Raw genomic sequence first — 22,674 nt, 5'->3', positions numbered from 1 at the left:
ACCACCCCACCAATACTCCACCTCCTACTCACACTGGTAGCAAGCAATATAACGTAGTAATAAGTCGCTATATTTCCCCATTTACATGATTCATTGCGTGGTTTACCCCATTCCCCATTTACAGACACATTTATTGAATATAACCCCAATTATAACCGTAGTAGTGGTAGTAGTATGGTACACGGAATGTTATATTTGTACAATGTATAATACGGTCATTAACTTAACGAATGGACACTCACTTGCATGTTCGCGATTTGTATGTATGTCTTTGGCCAAATACACCTGGAAAGATAAAAACAATAGCATTTAATGTACACGTTATGAACGATATACAGTATTATTACTGCTGTATTTAGTGTTGTGTGTGTGTGTGTGTGTGATGATGATGATAACACGTCGGTCACTGAACCGGTCTAAAAACAGTTGTAGCCAAGGTCAATGAGTTTACGCCGAGCGTGTTACAACGTTTATTATACCTATAGGTGAAACACTATTACGATACCAGAGTCAAAGGTCTTTTTGAGGACACACGGGTCGGTAACACGACGACAGCGACAATGTTTTCGGACGCGAGAAATGTTTTTTTCCCCGATAAAATAACGCATGTGCGGCCACGTAAGGTCCAGACACGCCGCCGTGCGAAATGAGTGGCGCGTGTCGATGATAATGGGTTTGGCGAACCGGCGGAAAGGTCGACAACGATGTAAAAAAAAAACCGCATAAAAATAGATCGTTCGAGTAATTATGTTAGCGGAGGTCGGTTAGACCGTATGACGATAAGGAATTTTGCATTCGTAGGTGTTGTTTGTGGAGAGAGTATAATAATAAACAAATTACCTACACGAAAAACTTGTGGTCGTCAAGGTGGTGCGCTGTTGGCAAATGTATACTTTAGTATGCAGTATTATATTTTTATGATTTTTGTGGAGGCAAGTGTGTTATATCATGACAGAAATTGTTTGGAGGCAATGCACGTAATTATTGTGGATCTGATAAATAATGCTGGAGGTGAATCGTGATTTCACGGTCGAGTTATGTATATAGATTATAATATATTATGTAGTGAACGCAGTGGTTATATTTGAATACTTACAGTCGAGTAACTGCCCTCGCCAATGACCTTTCCGAAAATGTAATCCTTTGGATTGCGTTTCGTCACTGGCATCATGTTGACGATCTTGTCGGCGTTCAAAGACTGACCACCACCGTTGACTTGCACCACCTGGGACGTCTGGGTGGCCTGAGTTGATGGTGGCGGTTGTGTGGCCGTCTGCATAGTCGGAGGTGGCGGCATGACGACGATTTGTTGCTGCGATTGGTGGTGGAAGGACGATTTAGCTGCTGCTATCTGTGGAGAATAAGAAGGCGATGTAATACTTAATTTTATATGCAAAACTGAAATAATAAAAAAATCGTGAGTTGAGACGTGCACGCGGAAAGAACGGCCGGTTCGTCGAGAAAATCAAACACCCGCCGCCGTGATCTCCACCCGACATACACACACTTAAACTTAAAAAAACATTACACCGGTGGCGGCAGTGGTAGTTGCGGAGGCCTCTGACGTCATTTGGCAAGTCGCCCAACGTCAGAGACACTCTCTTCCCGCCCGGCGGCCGCGACGACGACCGAAATACTAAACGTAATGTATAAAAAATAAAAAGAAAGACATAACAGTAGAATTCGCGAAAAAAAAATAGTATACTGTCGTTGTCTTAGCAAATTTATTCGTCTAACGCGTTAGTATACGATGATAAAAGTAATAATAATTTAATAAAAAGACTCGGCTGCAGCAGCGCAACAGCATCATCATCAATGAGCTTTATGCAGTACAATCTCACCGCCCGGTACGCGCGACCTTTGTTTAGAAATCGTGCAAATTATAACACGGCGTTTACGAAACAGATCGAAATGCATTCAGGGGCTTCGGCGCATAGTTTGCAAGGTTGCGGTGGTACATGCCGACATAGTTGTATCATAATGGTTCGCAATAATAATACGAGTCGTTTCCGGATGGCGTTGGGCGAGGAGAATATTATAATAATATGGAAAGTAGGTACCCCGGTTTTTACACAACATCACGCAACACATTATGCGAAATGCTTCGATATGTTGTGTTACGTTTCACACACATAAACGCATACAAAAGCTGTTTTTCGTTCAGGGCAAGGGTTGTACTAAAATGTCGTCGGATCGTAGCGATGCGATCTATACTTGATTATAATATTATTTCACTGCGGCATTAAAAGTCGGGCGACAAGAGGACGACGAGACGATTTTTTTAGCGCGACGGAGGGCGCTAGAGCCGTCTTTTGGACGGCTATCAGACGGCGACCCTGTGACCCGGGCCAGACGGTGTGCCGTGCCAAACACGCTCGGCCCGGCCGCCCAGACACGCCACGCGCGCACCCCGTCACGCCGCGCCGGACCCCGCGCGCGATTCTCTATTTCGGAACGATAAAAAAGTTATGTACGCCGCGAGCCGCTGCTGCTATTGGCGGCGGCCACCCGCGTTCACATCGCATACTTTTCCATACGGCGGCGACACGCACATGTGTATATAGGTATATCGAGCGTGTATATATATGGGTTTACGTACGCACGATTTGCAGGCACGCACCCGTGGAGCGATGTCCTGTGCGGAATGCTACACGGACGAAATGTCGACGGACGACATACGTGACGGTAGGGATGAGGGAGGGAGCGAGAGAACTAATAATAGAAAAATGTTTGAGTAATTTTAGCAACAAAAAAAAATAGTGACGATATAAATTATATTATTTAGTAGGTATGATGTATTACGTACGGAAGTGAAGAGGTTTTTGAAGAGGCGGCGACAATATTATTTCACAACGGCGCGCGATATGAACTATTACTGGTGCTCGGTGCTCTGTTGCAGGACGACGACGACGCGCGCCCGCAACAACGATGTCAGTGTGTCGCGGGCGTTTTCGTCGGTGCGTTACACCACACACACAAGCGCGCGCCCGTGACGTAATTGCGTGGGATTCGGCGTGTATGCGCCGCCGACGCGAGTGGGAGTAAATAAAACAACCCTATATCCCTCTGCTACTTGTCCACCCGCCTGTTGGCGTAGATTATGACGTAAACGGACGTTATATATTATAATCGCGTACACCGCGGTTCTGACTCGTTTCCGCGTATCGGATGGGAAGATGAGGAGAAACCGACGCCAAAAATTCGTCAAAAAAAAATCACACGGCCCCACCGGGGGCCACCGAGAGTACAACATCCGCTTCGTCGGTGTACATACTATTATGTAATATGTTATGGCGTTCGATCGGAATTCGTTCGACAGGCCACACGCATGCCGGCAACACGTTTTATTTGTTCGTAACCAAAGCGCACAAACACGGAAAACCCGTTATATCCGCACGACTACTCGGCTCGGACGGCTCCACAGTACATCACACAATATTGCCAATCGCTTCGTGTTTCGGCCATAACCCGACCATCACTCCCCTCTCCGTCCAAACACCCCCGGGAAGCTGCGTTCGTGTAAAGATGACGACCTCGGCTAGCCCCTCCATTACACCCCCCCCCCCCACCACAGTGTTAGGGGTACCCGGATCTCAACGATCGCGTTATCACAAGTTATACACACATTTTAATATTATACTATCCACGTTACACCGTCAAAATCACCTCTATATGTTTTTTAAGAACGTAGGTCGTCGAAGGAGAATGGAAAACGATATTTTTTAGCCGTCCAGCCGTCTCGGTATGTGCGTGCTTCTTGTTTGTGTGTTGTTTTTGACGATTATTATGTTATGCGTTTTGGTGGCAGGCCAAAAGGCTGTTTTTTTTTTGCCACTACGGCCTGTACATAATATTGAACTCATAGAGATTGCCGGGTGGGGAGCAGTGACAGAGCAGAAGGGAACGCCTGCACGGCCTTCCTCCACGTGCCGGTCGTTATGATAATAAAAAAAATATTAAATTTCGCTACACCTGTACACAGTACATATTACTATAATACTAAATACACACACCACAACACATTGCAGCAGTTTCCGTTTTACTTGGTCATAAAACTTTTTTTTAAACCGTTTTCGCCACACCCCAGCGCCTGTCCAACAGTGGCGACGAATGCATTATATACATATTATGATATAGAACATATACACGTACGTATTATACATAGGCCGTTGTATGTATATATTACCGCACGAAACGCCAACGGTTGACCTATATTTTTCGAGCGTTCGAAATCCAGCGGTGGCGGCCCGACGTAAACAACCGAGCGCACGCACGCGCACAAAAACACTGCTTATACACCGCTTCTACCTATATTATTCAAACTCAACAGACGTGCATATGATATATTATGTAGTCAACGAAATTTTGCTGTAAAACACTACTCGGTTATTTCGTTGGTTTTCCTCTTGCAGTTAATTACAATTGCGTTACCGCCACCCGCCCGCACACGGCGACGTGACGTTATAATATAGGCTGATTTCTTCCGTTTCGAATAGAAGAAAAACTAACCGCACATTGCTATTGTACTACAAACTCCGTTGTGAAATCGATGCGTATAATATTTCCATTATATAATGGTATATAATATTATTTTGCGTACTAACAGTTGCGACAGCAGTGGCGGCGGCGCGCGGCGCGCGGCACGCAACCTTCACCCACATAATCGTTGTTGTTGTTGTTGTTGTTGTTGTTATACACGATGTATGACGAAGACAGACGAAATATAGATTTTGGGCCCATGTTGTTTTTTTTATTTCAGGAACATTGCATAAATCGATATAGACTTTTGGATGGTCTAGGGGCGGCCCGCTGTGGGCGCACAGGAATGGGTGACAGGGAAGATTGCTGCAGCTCGACCAATTATGTGTATATCACAGTTAAAAAACATGCACAAAAGTTTTTGAAAATGAGGAATTTCGGTCGTCCACTGATTTGACAACAACACGACGGGGTTTGGTCAGAATGCGTGTGCGTGTTTGTGTTTCGGGTAGGGGATGAGGTGGTGGCATCGATACTACAGGGCAACACCGGTAAGTAAAGACATTATTCTTTGAAAAATCTCGTTTTAAAGATGTTCGACTTCAAGAAAAGGCATGGCATGGCATGGCCGAGACGTTATACGCGTTATATATTTATCGAATTCGAAGAATAAATCCTTTATTTCGTTTGTTATTATTATACGTTATCGTATCGTCCGTCCATCGAAGTGGCTGTCGCGCCACGACTAGGGCGTCGTATTCGAACACAAATTTATAAAAACGGCGCGCGCACCAATACACGATACACTTCAGCTGTATTATCTCACTCATACACAGAGGCGGTGTGTTGTTGTCGTATAAAAACGTCCGTCTCGTAAATATTAATTAAAAAACGGAATAAAAAAAAAAAGCCGTATCACTGTACGTTGTGTGTGAGTGTGTGTGTGTGACACTGGTATGCAGCTCGAGATAAAATGAAAAAAAAAAAACAATAATAATAATCGTTATAATTCGGCGGCACCGAAAGCGCCAAGTGAGTGTGTGCGCGAGTGTCGATTATGTGTGTGTGAGTATTGTTTGTTATCGCGGGCGGCGGCGACGCATTTCATTCAAAACATTGACGCGATCGGAAACCACACGCACGCACACGGTGTTGTCGAGTGTACACAGTGGTGGTGTGTGTGCATCCGAATTGCGTCATTCAACAATTTGTGGCGCGTTATCTCTCGCGGGGATCCGACGGCGGCGTGTGACGTAACAAAATATATAGTCTCGAACCGGACGCGGTTGCAAGTACCGATACGGCACGTGATTGCGGGGGTGTACACCGACCGGCATACGGAATAAAAAACAGATTAGAAGTAAAATAAAAAAACACAATGACTACACCAGTGACGAGAAAACGGGAATTATCCACGGAAAAACTGCAGAAGTGATAACGAGGCTAATTGATATGGATAAAACAACATCAGTAGAGGCAGAAACCCAAAGGAAACAACAACGGCCTCGGTGCTCTTTTGACTGAATATTATAAATAATAATATTGTTCTCCGGATGTGCAAAGAACGACGAACGCCGCAGAAGCACTGAAGGTGGTGGCGGTGGTGGTAGTGGTGGTGGTGGTGACGACCTTGCCAACGCCCAAGGCAGTCTCGTCGACAGCAGAGCGGTGTGTCGTCGTCGTCGACGTTGTTGTTGTTCCGTTGTTTACGGTTTGTTTACAAGTCGACGAGGCCGACTTTCGCGGACGCGCGTGAGACACGTCCGTATTTATCACGTCGCCGTCGGTGATTCAAAACAATCAAAGGTTTTCGCTCCTAAATCCACCCTCTCCCCAAACGACGCCGCAAGCGTGTGCTTTAGTGTAATAATAATATTGTGTATTACACATTTTCCTCGCCAATCTGTTTTCTCGCTCAAACTAGTTTCGTACAATAACACCAGATCCGTGTATTTATACAACGCGTGCACGACGATCATCAAGGACACTGGCGTGGCACCTACCGGGAGTCGTTGTCGTTTGTTCCCCCTCACCGGGGCGAGTGTCGGTGGCGGCTGTTAACCCTGCGACAACGACGACTCCGCCGCCGCACGCAAGGACATATGGCGGCGGCGGTGTCAACGGCCCTGTTAGGGCGGCGGGGAGGCGTTGAGGAGGAGGGCCACCGGGGTCGACGACAAGTTCAATGCCATCTTCATGGACGCGCGCGCGCGGGTTCCTTGTATAGTTGTACTCAATAATAGTATAGTAGTACACACGCACACACAACCCGCGTTTTTTTTCCCTCTCTTTCTTCAGTAATAATAATAGTAATAATAATAATATATATTTACGCGGTAATATACACAACCACACGGCTGCCGTCGACCGTGCGTGCACGCGCATGTTTGTGAGCCCAACTCATTGAACACCGGTTTTTCCCACCGAAAATAGCTATTCTTATTTTTATCAACGGCGGCGGCAACGACGTAATAATAATAATATAATATTAATATCGTTCGCAAAAGCGTAAATTACGTGTAAGCACGTTGTGTTGTTTCTTCTCGGCGGAACGAGTGAAAGCGTGCAATACACGCCGCCGCCCGGTGAAAGCAGGTGTAGCACTGTAGCACGTTGTCTGGGTAGTCATCATCGTCGTCTCGCTCTCACACCTGGCCCAGGGATCTGCGGACTGCCGAGAAGAAAAACGTACGCGGCCCCTATTGTTGTCGTCCGCCGACGCCGCCGCTTACTGCTTAGCGATAGAGACAGGGCGGCACGACATACGCGCACCGGGCCCGCCGCCTGCACCTGGCCGACCGTCTGCGGCTGCCATACACGACGACGACGACAACAACAACAACAATCGCTGGGCGCGAACGGAGATCCCCGCGCGCGTCGGACACTCGACGACACCGCACCCCCCGTCAGTGAACCAGACGATTTCCCCCCTCGCGCCAGACGCTCATCCCCTCCCCACGGCGCAGTGTCATGTGACGATGATTCGCAGCGTAAAACGCGAAACCTCTCTCTGTCTGTTGTACGAAATAATAATAATATCTAATAATATCTCTCTCAGTCGTAGACACAACACGACCCATTTTTCCGCGAAATCGTTCCGCCGGAGGAGGCACGACGGGCCGTCAGACGGCTCCACCGTTATTTCGTAATATTAATCGCTTTATTATTATTATTATTTATTATTATTATCTATTATTCGCGATGACGCGATCTCTGTATATATTCATGTTATCACGAGGAAAATAAAAATAATTAGAGGGAAAAAAAGCACTGATACCCTCCGACTGTAGACAGCGCACACTGATACGTTATCGGAGTGCGACGGAAAACCCAGGACCGGCGTAGGTATAAGGTACATGTTATTATGTTATATCGGCAAAGTGAAAAAAAACAGCGGCGGTCGCGTTTCTCGTTCCTTCGGTATGTGGGTCATTGTCCACGGTGGTAGGGGCGGCGGTACACACGCATCCACGCGCGCCGATCGTTATTTATTATTATTATTAGAATATTACACAACTCGCATTCCTCGCACGTTGTTGCACGAGCACAAGCAATAACGAGTCCCCCGTCGGAGCATGGGTTTTCGTATCCGTCACACAAGACGTGTACGAGACAGACGCGAATTTTTCAGAATCGATAAACCGCCCGCCCGCCCGCACGGCCGTGTGACGGAAAGCACGCGGGGGCGGGGAATTTAAAAGAGGGCCAGTAGGTCAAACCACATCCCTCTGGAACGACCGATTCGACAGACCAGGTTTAATGCATTTTTTTCCACTCTTGTCTTAAGAGTCCGGCCGAAATGAGATAATAAATAAATAATCGATATTGAGACGACCCGGACAAATTCTTGCGATTCTGAGGGTGAACCGACCGGCTAGACAGCATCCGGTTATGTTTACATACGTCACAAGTTACGGTGTGACGTAACGATGAGCGCGCAGGGTTACAGACGACACGGTGGCCGCGAAAGCGCGGGCGCCTCGCGCAAGCGCTTTCTCAGACTCGTCGTCAGGGGTGCTCTGCGCGTTCTGGCCGCCGAATTTCAGAGGGCGGCAAAACAGGGAGGAAAAAATATGGAAACTCATGCGGAGCGCGAGAAAATTCGCCCACGCTGTAAATGGGCACATGTGCGCGCCCCGGAAGTGGCAATAGAGCTACTTTGGGTAAAAAAAATTTTAAATATAATTGGGCATCATGCCCACGTACCTTGTTGGCGGCTTTTTTTGATATCTTCTCCTTGCGCCCGATACGAAAAACCCTGGCCAACGTTTGTGCGAACTGCACTGGACGAGACCGGACGATGACTGCTGCGGCTGAAGTTTGTTTCTTCGACTGCTGGTGTAAATGATGGTGGTGATGGGTTAGATGATAGCTTGACGTCTTGGTATCCATAACGCGGTAAACGACAAGGGCGGAGAGCGGCGAAACGAACTCAGCGTTGACGGCGTTTCACCATGGTGGGACGACGTTATTCTCTTGGGTGCTGACTTGATTTAGATGCGGTATTTAAGTTTTTTTTTTTATTCTTTATTGATATTGGTATTTAATACACGAATTTAAATAAAATAAAAATGAACTAAGGATGTATTGAAAAACACAAAATAAATAACCAAACGTTATACACCGGGAATGATGTAAGCAGAACTCACGCTTCCGAACTTGAGTTTATAATAATATTTTATAGTTCCGATGTTTGTAAATAATAAATTTGTTTAGATACGAAATTTGACTAAATTCGAACAGTCGCGAACGGTGGTATTCGAATACTGACTGTAGTAGACTGCCGTCTGCCGGTGGTCGCCTCTGAATTCTGATCGAGCTCAACGCACTCTCGGCGGCGTCGTTGTCGAAGGCTATCCATGGGTGGGGGCGCGGTGGGGGAGGGGCAAAAGTCCCCCACTGCCGCGGCGGCGCGTACGGACCTGGCCGTGTTATACGCTTGTACACACGCGACTACGCGCGGATCGCGTTTGCCGCCGCCGCCGTGCGCCGATCGTGTGGAATACAGTGGATCCTCCGTTCAAAGTACCCGCCAAAACGGTTATTCTCTTTTGTACGCGTCGCATTCCGTTCTATCCGTACGGTTTCTATTTGCTGTTTTGTTTCATTTAGTTTTTTACATTTATTTGTCGCTTCTCCGTATTTCTCGGTTCGCGACGTCCATCTCGCTCTCCGGCAACCGGAAACGAATCGGAAATCGTCACTGTCCCCAGAGCACACCAGCTCGTTCGGGATTAATACAACGTCGCTCGGGAAAAAATTTTACTTCTACCGTTTTACGGTGGTCAGGGGTGGGATAAACCGACACGATTTATGAATGAAAAATAAGTTTAAAATGCGTGCACCACTCCTTCCGCACCACCGATGACCGGCCCAGTGCCGAGTGGAATTTATGAATGTCTGACCAAGTTTTTATTTTTCGGATCACGCTTTATTTATTTGTACATTATTCTTTCTCGTCTTGCTTTCACGCGCCTTTTTAGGTATATAATAATATTTTAATGTTATCCAAAATTCCACAGACATCGTTCCGAAGAATTTTTAGACTATTTACTATATTATATGCCGGAAGACGGAAATGTGATGCCCGTATCGTGATATACTTAATAATAATAATAAATCATGATAATACTATGTGGAATAATTTGGCTATTAGTTATTACCATTGACTAAGTTTACTTATCGATAATAAGTAGGTACACGTACCTATAGTAAGTATTGGTGCTATCAATTACAATACCTACCTTAAATATTACAGATAACACGATGAAAACCCGATTCTTTATATATGTCTGATTGAATTGAATGATATTTGAAATGAATGGACGTTAGTGATTACATTGAACTATACCTTCAAAGAAGGTCGTAGAATTTAACAATATTGTAAAATTAGTAATTACTATAGTCATAGGTCATCGAATACAAACGTCAAATAAAATGTTTTTTTTTAGAAACCAATCACTTATATTATACTTGTATAACGGTTATATTATTATTTCATTACGATAATGTATGCTGTGTATAATTAGGCATTGAAGAGGTATTGTTTTTAACACGTGTTTTCGCGGACCGCCAAAAATTTAGAAATCAATATTATCTATAAAACAATATTATTACATTTTATAGTACAGAGTGTGTACTGTAATATTATTTATACGTAGTGTCCGTTTGCCAAACGACATTCGTTGTAAACAAAAACACATTGGCCACTACTAATTATCGTGTGTACCCGGGCGAGTGTGTAAACAGCATGGAGGAGTATTATTATTATTTTATTCGTTGGAGAGTTGTAACAAAATGATTCACGGACATACGCGCTGCCGAAGGTCGTCAGTTGATACCACCACCACCATTGCCACCACCTCCGTGACTTGTTGATTTTTGACACAAACGTTTTGGCGCTTTTGCAGCCACCGCCCGGTGTGATTTTCTGCGAATACAATTCTTGACGAGAATATAATATATAATGTGGCGCACATGGTTTCTAAAACCGAAAGAACCGACCGCCGCATGGGGTGTGTACACGACAATATCACACGCCAATCGTGTATAACAGCGACGATCTCCTAAGGTTTCCTCGTCAAACAGTCCATATCAAACAAAACACGCGGATACCGTAGTACAGATACTATAACAATACAATATTATATACCTATGCTGTAATACATTAACTCAATAATTGGCAGCCGTTCAGTCCTAACCATCACCCATTCACCCACCCCAAGTCAGAATGAAAGTCAGTGAACTACCGAAGCCATCCAATCTGTTTTAATTAATTTGCCTAAATAACGTGCAGCTGAAATTGTAAAACACTTTTGTATCGTTCACTCTTCGATATATTTACAAATTTTTTTTATTTATTACAGACTATCCGGTGATTTTGTTTTAAAAATTCTACCATCCGGGGCGGTTTTCCAGTACGAGACTCCCGCACCACGTGTCTGAGTCACTGGCAACGCGACGGCGGTGTGCCATTGCGGCGTGTGACTCACAGAGCTAGGCTGTTGACCTCGGCGGCGCCTGTACACATCACATAACGCGCGTATACAATATACATACACGACATATCACGTATATAAGTATATTGTATTTATGTACATATATCATCTATATATATACTTAAAAACAAAAAACGCATTATATAGGTATTATTACGATCATTCCACTGTCGCGGGGTGGTGGTGTGTATGTGTGTGTATATGTGTAGTCTGCAGTCTGCACGCACGGCACACCGGCCCAGACGGACCGCCTCGCACACATTCGTGATGTAAAAACGTCGCGGCCGCAGACTCTCGTCCATTGTTTCGCGTACGGCGGCGGCGGCGGTGTCCGACTTTCTATGAAGAATTTCCGCTCTTATAACACTGAGGAATGCGAAATAATACCACCACACACTCTCTCACTCACAACTGTCTGACTGTCTCCCTCCCTCTCCCTCCCTCTTTCTCTTTATAACTGTATCTCTCTCTCTTGTCGTCTTGTTTCTCTGTGCAAACAGCGGCGCGAACGGACAAGAATGTGCGGCGGTCGCGAGTGAATGAAAACGCGCGCACAGCATTCTCGTCGTTGTCGTCGTCGTCGCCGTCCCGAAAGGGCACACGCGGCGGCCGACGGATTTGTAATACGGTACGCATCGTATATATAGTCGGGGAGGGGTGGCGGAACCTTCCTAGGGTCGTTGCACTCTTACTCGGAGGGGTTATAGCGTCTTTCTATACACGAATATAATAACGTGTTGTGTACGTATATGTATACATCGGGCCGAGGGAAAGAGTGAAAAAAGAGGGCGCGCACCCTGTTCACGCGGATCTAATGATAAATGGTCGTCGACGCGGTAATTTCTCTTTCCGTCTAAGCTGGTCACGTGGGTTTTCCCGGAACGGGGGCACGGGTTGTCCTATACAACTATACACGGCAGCGTGTTACATTATGCCACGGTACATAATTATGTGTTTTGTTTTAAGTTTTTCCGCAGTTCGCTAAGCTCGTCGTATTGCCACAGTCGGCTGGTTGCAATTTTACTGCGAGGATCGCTCTCCGGAAATCGATTCAAACCGTAAATAATTTGCAAAGAAACGACCGCTATAAATATACCGCGTTGACCAAACCTAAAATCGAATTATGGAAAAATCGTCAATTGTTTTTTTCCTTCACCCAAACATTTATGCTCAATGCATTTTAAACAATCTAGTTCAATTTATATAGGTATACACATACATTTTTTATACTTAAAATTTTTTTCACATAAGTTAATTTGCACTAGTCGATAGATATTTACTCAACAGCGCCATACGCATTCATACAAAACCTATGTTAATACATTAATATACCTAATAAATTATATCGTTTTACTTTTTGGATATACCACGTTCTTACCACACCGTGAATACGTCCACCCCGCTTATTTAAACAGGTGTTTATAATAAACCATACTTGATAAATAATTTCACATTATATTACCGTCGTCGTCTAAAATATTATACAGAAACGATTTTCGACAAATGGGCAAGCGTTTTATTGGTTGTTGTTTCACTAATTCACTTGCCCGAGCAACAAAAATCACATCGTCAATCGACTATTTCGTAAATGTGTTAATTATACTCGCTCGTAAACTATATAGAGATTATACCTAAGCATGTAGATTTGTCGCCGTTAGTATATGCCATCTTGCGACAGTAAAAACAAATGCGTTATTTAAAAATGACAAAAAAAAAAATAGTTATACAATAACTCATCAAGCAATTATTTGTAGAATATTATTTACTTATATATATGTATTATCTATATCTATACTAATATAAAGAAGAAAAATTGTTTGTTTGTTCGGGGAACTTTCTGAAACTACCTACTTAACCGATTTAAAATTTTTTTACCGTCAGAAATCTACACTATCCCAAGGATCTATAATCTATAGATATTTAATCTCGATAATTGGTCCTTAATTTTTTTTATTGCAAATTTCTAGAATTATTTATAGAGATAATAATAATATATTTTTGTTTATTTTAGGGTTGCAATTGATTACGAAAAATAAAATAGTTAGTACGATTGAATACAATTTTCGATCTGTATTTTATATTTAGTCAAAACCATCAAAATGACTGTTAAAAATCTTTAAGATGGTATAAATCGTCGGTGAATATAAATAAATATAATAATATTATAATAATAAGAATAAGAATAATCTGCAAAATATATAATAATAATATAACCTGACAATATACTGCTTGCATAATTACAAGCTAGTCTCGCGAACAACGCAGGGCATCCCGGCTATAATATAATGTACCTAATTCTGACTCTGATCAACGAGTAGATATTATGAACAAATAATAATGATAACTTGAGGCTTGCAATTTTTACGGTACCTTTTACGTACCACCGTCCACCGCATGTAAGTGTGCACTAAGACTGCATTTTCAAATTTCGCATTTTAACGTGGTGCTTACATACGTATTTTAAGATTCAAGATTCAAGATGAACACTTTTAAGCTTTGAACAACATTACACCGAATATTAAATTATTAAATAACGAATTGAACAAAGTTTGAGTTTCATATAGAGTTGGAATTTTTAACGGGCAACGAAGTGCAGCACGGGGTCATCTAGTACATTATATAAACGCTGTTAATTAATGATAAAACATTAAATCAATAAAAATAAAAATTACCTTACATGCCAACCGAGGATTTATAAAATATACTAAACTAGAAAATTTGAACAAAAATAATGAAATAACTAATATTACAGTAGTACAGTCACTCACACGCAGATACATACATACACACACCCATGTACATACACAATATAATTGATTAAGTGTTACCGTGTGAACAAATTTAATTGACAAACCTGACGTTTCGGGGTCCTGAGATGTGAGCCATATGGCCCCAATCTGTATAATATACGAAATATTATATTATGTATTATACTATACACCGCCAATGCACTGATAACCGATTTTACGAAATAGCTGTACGAGGACATTGGAACGTTCGGCAAACGTAATTGATAATTTTATAAAATAATATATTATAATGCACTATGTCCTAGTTGGTAGGTTCGGAAATCACCCCGTCATCTGTGATACTTTGTTTTTCAAAAATGCGTTCTGCGGATCCGCAACACCTATATAGGACATAGTGTTATAACTAGGGCTCGGATTTATATTATGTAACTTATAACTTATAACTACATTCAATATTGATATTACTTTATTTTCCGAAGAAACGAAATATGTATGCAAACATATTATATGATACAGCCATACAGGTGATAAAAAATATATATCAATTAATTAGAGCGTACACTACGACTTTCTAAAAGTTGAACAACAATAACGCCGCGATGGTGCTGTATATGCGGTGGCGGGTGGAAGACGAAAAGCCATATAATAATATTGTAAGGTTGCAACGCATATGGTCGAAAACCGTTCTATTTCTAGATGAGACAAAATAAAAAGACTATACCCACCTGCAGTTTGGATTTTGTATTTTTTTTTTTAACCAGTAGCATTAAGAATTTCATAGAGTTGCAGTAGTGTAGCAGTATATGTAGCAGTATGTAGCATGTATAGTGTCAACGACCCCAAACACTTGTTTGGCGACAATTGCGGATGGCTACAACTTGAAAGTTTTTATACACTCATTTCTTGAACAATGTCTTGTTGCTGCAGCCCCCTTAACCACCCCCATAAAGATGCCCCTGGGGCAGTCAAAAATACTCAATTTTATTTGTTATCTATTCTACACCTCTCCTCACCTTTTAATCCTAAGGAGCATATATTATCTAATTAGGATAGATCCTATGTAAATAGTACTGAGTATGGGCATGAAAAATATATATGGTAACGCCGTAACGTGAAAATGTATATCGATTCATTTTTAAAAGGATTATAGTAGGATTATATATTTCCTATTTACCAGATATTTTTTCTGCAGATGTATTTTCCGAAATTTTGACCAGATATTTTTCACGTAGACCATGGGGACATTTTATAATACCTATACTATAATATAATATTATTAATATTAGTATAGACTATAATAGCCATCTATAGGGTATACCTTCGATTAGTTCATTGGCTATTATAGATCCGTAATAATTTGCACAATTATTTGCGTAATTATTACCAAATGGTTTTTTCTTTTAATTAGTAATAAATTAGCATGAGTTTTTTTCATAAATCACAGGGTCCTTATACGACAAGGGCATTACAATAATATATATTAAAAACACGTTCCATTCTTTTCCATTGCGGACATGATCTGACCGACGTAGTACAATAAATTATTTTTTTTTTAGTACGGGTTTCGGAAAATAAATCTACATGTTTTCCAATAATATTATTGTTGTAATACAAGTAAAAAAAACTGTCACGTGACATCGTGTATTCATGTCTGACATGTGAATATCGTTATCCAGTCGTAAATTAATTCCGTTAATATCTGTTTAGACTATAGTCTATTATGATAATAATAACAATATTAATATAATGTACAATGTACGTTTATGCGTAATATTATGTACTCAACAAATCCGTTTTATCGGTAAAACTCATTTCTCGCTACACACACTCACCATTACAACAATGTATAGGTAATATAATTTATAGAATTCATATAATATAACACATACACACGTGTGGCTCAACGATCAGGACTACTAACTGGAATGCTAAACACGAGGAAAACACGCCGTGGCACACTTAAAAAACGTACTCGTCATTGATATACTTTATACGATTACTCAATGAACCGACCGCGACGATAAAAAACTATCATCGCACAATACGCCATAATATAAAACATTTATATACGCCACCAATTATATTGTGTGGGCCCCGCCCGCCCGCTTGCTCACTCGCGCTAGACGTCTTGTGGGCGGTCACGGGGTGGGAGGGGTCCGAAGAGGAGGGGAGGGCAAATTGGAGTAATTTTCGTACAAGTATTTAGGTACGCGTACGCCGTGCGTATAGTAATTTATATTAATTCTGTGCGACCCGAACGTCTGGAACGTTTTTTTAACGACGCGCGTATAACAATATAATAATATATATATAATATATATATATATTGTAACTTATAACTTATAAGTACCATTATAGTACCTATTATAATATACCTACATGGCGCGTAAATGCGTAATAATATGTGATATTATAATATTAAACTCAGAATGACGACAGTACATTAATAGCATATTATACAAACGAGGAAACGAAATAACGCCGGAGTACCAGACTACCCAATAAATAATAATAATATTGTTTAATGTGTAATGATTGTATAACTATCGGTATACTGCGTATACCTAAATTAATACATCATATAATAGTACACAATTTATTGTTTAAGATAATTTTAACGCGATAATATACTGAAATCAATCGGCCGCACGCCAATCATTTTAATTTATAATAATATTACATCAAGCCAAAACGAAAATAAAGTCTATAGACGTTTGTTGTTCATATATTATCGTTTTTGGTGACCATCACGTCACTATCACCTGTTAACCCCACGAACTCGTAAAAGGTCGCGAGTAATTTTCAGAGTTATCAATAATAATATTTTAATATTACAATAAGCCGATTATACCTACAGTATTTTAAATATTATATAAGTATACAGATTGTGCAGTACATATTATTATAATATTATCGAAATGGCTGTTGTCATAACTGATAGTACGTGACTGCGAAAATAACTCTGGAAAAACATTCGTCATAATTCATATTATTATTACGAAATACGAGTTAAGACGTTATTAAAACTCTGTGGTTCCTGGCCGATAGAATTTGATGGGTGCTCCTTTAATTAGAAATTTGAACAATATTAACATAACGCACTCGGGACTCGTGAGAGTAATAACTATTATTAATATATTAATGTTATATAATATTATAATATACATAATAATATATTCAGTGCTACAATCATACATTAAAAATATATTTGGGACCCTCTCCCGATATAAATAAAAGAGCGAATAGGGTATGTATATATATGTGATGTATAACCGTATTGGCCTAAGCACCCTTATTCAAAATAAGCCTCCCAAACATAAGTCGATACCAGTTTTATTTCCATTAGATGCTATAAATATATTTATTTTATTTTTTCAACTCGAAGGTTTGTTTACTGCTCTTTTTCTCCACTTTTAAAGGTTACTCGCAATTTCACTTATAAGAGGTCATCCTGGTGTTCTTTTTCTTTCCATTATACTTTCTATTATTATAATACTGTGCAATTCTTCTGGGTGACCAGTGCATGTCTAGCAAATAGCAACTTTAAATAATTTCTCCTTAATGGCATTCATCAAGGAACGTTCCTTTCAGACATTTTTAAGTAATATCCACATTCGTATTATGCGCTCTTTCAAAAGTCAAAATAAATATGTGTGTGGCATACTGTGCCACTGTGGTACGCCGAAAAACACAGAAACCTGTAATACCACGATTGTACGAAGGAATAACAAACTTTTGGAGACTCATCATAGATAGTATATAAAATGCATTATACATTGTCTATGAAATGTGTCATGGGTTGTACCTTTTCAAATATGTGATCGAAGACCATACTAGTAATCAAATATACTGGTCCCGATTTGTTATCAAATTAGGTTTATCCTGAACATCCAAACTAACATATTAGTATACATTTATACAGGTCGTTGCATATAATAATTAGCATTGCCACGTCCTATATAAGTTTTATTTCGTCACTAACCAACAATCATGTTACTATCTGTTTTTAAATTTTTTTTTATCAATAATAAATGCTACAGTAGTACAGTATATCAGGAAAAGAAAACTTCCCCCTTCCACACTACTCCAGTTGCTGAACATGTCTTAGACATTAGAGCTACATTATCTTCATTTATAAAAATCCACAGCTCCCAATAATCTTCAATCATACTTACACGATATATAATCGTAATTCGTAGTACCAAAAGTGAAAAGTAAAAACTAATGACAACAAATCATACCATATCACGTTTAACTCAAAAATTACTTCAGCCCAAAAGAAAACCTTCCCACTAACAATTACAAATGCACCATTTTACGTCACAAAACAATCCTTACACGCAGACTTACAAATGAAAACTATTGTATACTCCATTCAAAATTAGATCTGCAGTACCGGGCGGCCAACTTCAGCGCTGGGCGTGGCTTCGTTCTGAAGCTTTGGCCGAAGCGATTGACGTCATCTGAACGTTGCCGCCCGGCACGGATCTCATTATAATAGAGTATAGAATCATTAGAAACAGCTATAACAGTGTTGTTATTATTAGTCTGCTGTATAGTATACCTAGCTATGTTTCGAATGATGCATATAATAAATATAATTTCGGGGACAAGGTGGCCGAGCGGTCAACGCGACGGATTCGGCACAGCCGGTCCGAGTTCGATCCTCGACCACTGGGCGGCATTTTTCTCCGTGCAAGTCACGGTGTCCGGAGAACAAGTGCCGCCATCCCCCCACCCCGGGGCACGGCAGAAACCTACGGGTGCCCCATTAGAAATTCTGCCAAACACAACACACGTGTATCAACCTACCCAATATAAAACCTACAGTGCCCTCCCCACACCCAATGGCCTATGTTGCCGCGGGTTACCCAATAAAAAAAAAAAAAAAAAAAAAAAAAATATAATTTCAACTGCAATGGATATGTTGAAAGTTGCATTTGAATTCAATGGTAAATCAATGAATCGAAAAACGATTGTGAGCTCAGACAATATGTCAGCCTCTACTTTTAAGGGTATTATTTTACCTGTCTATATAATATATTAATAATACGGACATAATATGGTAGGTTAATGCTATTACTGTGTATTATTACTTATTATAACCGAGATAAAGCCTAAAACCCACGTAGTAGTGCTCGAAATATTATAAGAAATACATGACACCAACACTCATAATATTATTAGTCCACATAAGTAATAACTATAAAATCAAATGAATGATGAATAATATACACTGGGTCTTGGTGGTTCTCGTTAGTGAGCGACCGTTTGAGCAGTGCGTGAGTCATTCGAAATACGGAAAAGTCTAAAATTGTAGTAAATTATGTTTATTTCGGGTAAACATTTTTTTTTATTAGCTACTACAAAATAGTTCGTGATTCTTGGTAAACCATCACTGCCACTTGGACGGCGGGTACTCCGAAACACTATTCTGGCGTGCACTGACGTAATCTGATAGAAAATAAAAAAAGCTAACCTCTTCTCGGAAACCGATTTCTGAAAAGCGAAAAATTTCATAAGCGTGAAAACTTTTAACGTTTTCTTAGTTAAAAGCGTAATGTATACACAGCAGCGCCAACACGACTATAAAATAAAATGGTAATATATCGGCGTCCTTGGCCAACATGCAACGACTACATACAGGGCAGTGGAAGTTTCCCCCAATAGTCCACGTAAAACATAATATATATGGGATAACGAGGAAAAACACCACGGCCCACCCTGTATAGGTGCATATTTACATTATATTATAATATTGTTGTATGCACAGCGTTAAAGGAGATAAGGTCGAATCGAAACACTTCGGAATTTATCATGCTATTTAGTGTAATTCGATCATTTAGAGAAGACATTTTAGTCGAGTTTTAATAGTCAAACTATTGAGGTTATTGTGAATCACACAGTTTCTAAATTTACATAACTTCGTAACAGTATAGCCGTCAGCCTGTAAGCATTCAAATCATTAAATATTATGAATTTAAAAAATGTGTGAACCTAATAAATAAGTTCATTAAAAAAAACAAAAAATAATTGAAAAAATTGAAAAAATTGAAAATTAATCGTTCTAGTCTAAAACGCTGAAAGTTTAGCTGGTCGAGTTTTGAATACGGAAGATAAAATCAGTATAGTGAAAAGCATCTCAATGCTAACGAATTGAAAAGCCAGCGTTCCAACTTCATCGACCGTGATCTTATAATAAGTGAGCGAATATATTTTGTTGTTGTTTTTTTTTATTTGTCAGAATAGTAATACATAATGGCGACGTGCATCACATATACCATATACGTGTCAAACTCGGCTGGAATTTCGCTCGTAAATAGTATTTAAAAATACATTTCAGGCGAATCAAGGTTGCGCTTACATGGTACGTCACGCACTACAATGATTTATGTTGTTATTTTAAGATTTATTGAGTTTGATCACTGTGCGCGAATACGCGCGTTCCGCGAGCGTCCGCGACGTGAATAACGCGAAACGGAACGAAACGGTAATACGCAAACGGGACCTTATACTATTGCCGACCAAGTCCGATAAAATAACAACCTCTAGACTCCTTCCACCCACTAACCCGTTCAAGTGTTCCTGGATCTCTAAAATATAAGGCAACGGTTTTCGTTGCTGTGGCTTATCTCAAAGCCTGCCTACATCACCAGTTCGTCGCCGATAAAAATATATAATTTATGTACTGGAAGTACCTGAGTATATGAAAACGGGTAAAACTCTACTCGACTCGATCGTTTTTCGAAGAATCACATGTTTTATTATACAACTACGTTATGCAAGATCGTTTTAAATAAGTGCGTTTCCTAGACGCGTGGTGGCGGGGTACTCGATGCTGCAGCATATTATGCAGTAACGCGTGGCTCTAACGACCAGTGAGACTATAAAGACCAGTCAGCCTAATATATGTATACATGCATTCGTATATGAACGGGGGACAATAATATACGACAATAATATAGTAGTATACACAATACCACATTATTGTAAGGAACATATGGGCCGACGACCGGACATGCGAACAATAATAAAGTCAGATTATCGCGGCCTACAGGGGGTGTGTCTGAAGTCTGGACCGAGACCGGAATTCGGCAGAAATCACTTACACACTCGATAGTAGTCGATATGCGTTGCATGTATTATGTAAATTCACGACACACTATAGATACGTATTATTGGTCCCATGAATTTTGGGAACAACGGCGGAATGGAAGGCCACATCAGTATACCCACTAATAATAATAATAATATTATACATATAGTATAGTTGGTATTTTTCGAGTGGTAGAAACGCATCCTCTAGGAAGCCATATGGGTTAGGTAATACGCGGGGACGTCTACGAGTGGATTCCCGGGTAGCTTATACGTAAGAGTTATTACTATAATACGAATTTTTTTTCCTTGAAGTTCTACAGGTAACATACAATGGTTCAGATAAACTTTCGATTCAATAATAAAGCTAACTTTTTTAACTATAGTATATAATTTGAAAATTATTAAACACCTAACAGACAACAGTTACTAGAATTAACCTAGGCATGGTTAACCGTGTTTCTAGTCAGTATAACTTAGTATGAGCATTCAGAGCATTAAATATTAAACTATATATATATACACGTATTTGTTAATACTAAATAATATTATTAAATAATAAAGTAAGTAAGTACATCTTTTGCCTACATCTCAAAAATATAAAAACAATGGTTTTTATAGTTATTTTATGTTTAAATTTGGACGAAATTACATAACCAAGAATAACGATTTTACTTATTATGTTGTAATTTTATAATATAACTTACCGGCTACAGTATTAATAATAACTAATAAGCAACAACAATATAAATATAATACAAAATGTCAAAATATCCACACTGATAAACCGTCACCGCTCAGAATCGTTTTTCGTATACAATGATATTATATCATTGAATTCAAATTTAATACCACCCATTATACAGTGACCCACTTACAACCTACTGTACAGCAGAGCGACTTCCACTTACCCACCTTTTTTAATCTGTTTACCCATTAACTTTTAATTTTTAGTTGTTTTTTTTTACTTCAATTGTGTGTTTTTTGGTTTTAGATATTAGGTTTCACATTAGATATCTTTTTCAATTAATAAAAATATATTTGAGTGGGTAGAATATAATTTTGAATTAAGTTTTCAGTCAAACGATTCGCAACAAATTGTATAGTTCGTTCAGAAGTAGTTGAATATTCTACCCACTTTTAAGTGGACAATTTCACTCATCTGATACCTATATTTATACGTTATATTTATACGAAGCAATTCAAACAGTGTTTTGAGAATCAAGATGATAACTAATAAGTCATTTTTACCCGAGAACCAATTCCGTGTTTCCCAATACGCGGATCATCCTAACTATTTACGCGCTGTGCGTCGCCGCAAGGTTGTTTACGAGTAACACAATTTTAATCGT

At 40.2% G+C, this 22,674-nt stretch overlaps 1 protein-coding gene across 3 annotated transcripts in view; it reads right to left on the bottom strand.

Moving 5' to 3' along the window:
* LOC132940214 (3-phosphoinositide-dependent protein kinase 1) overlaps window positions 1–22,674 on the bottom strand; it is a 162,244-nt gene that overhangs the window by 4,066 nt on the left and 135,504 nt on the right. Inside the window, exons 1-3 of one of the 3 annotated variants that reach the window (XM_061007688.1) lie at window positions 8,686–9,290; window positions 1,097–1,351; window positions 243–285 (exon numbers count right to left, since the gene is read on the bottom strand). In XM_061007688.1, the coding sequence (XP_060863671.1) occupies window positions 243–285; window positions 1,097–1,351; window positions 8,686–8,871 (484 nt within the window). In that variant the 5' untranslated portion in view covers window positions 8,872–9,290. Of the gene's footprint in view, window positions 1–242; window positions 286–1,096; window positions 1,352–2,806; window positions 3,438–8,685; window positions 9,291–22,674 lie in introns of those variants that run through there. The other 2 variants (XM_061007690.1, XM_061007689.1) reach the window with 2 other exon arrangements.

Source organism: Metopolophium dirhodum, chromosome 3 (assembly GCF_019925205.1).
Source record: "Metopolophium dirhodum isolate CAU chromosome 3, ASM1992520v1, whole genome shotgun sequence".
In the NCBI taxonomy this organism is placed as follows: Eukaryota; Metazoa; Arthropoda; class Insecta; order Hemiptera; family Aphididae; genus Metopolophium; species Metopolophium dirhodum.
This window is presented reverse-complemented; position numbering and strand designations above follow the sequence as displayed.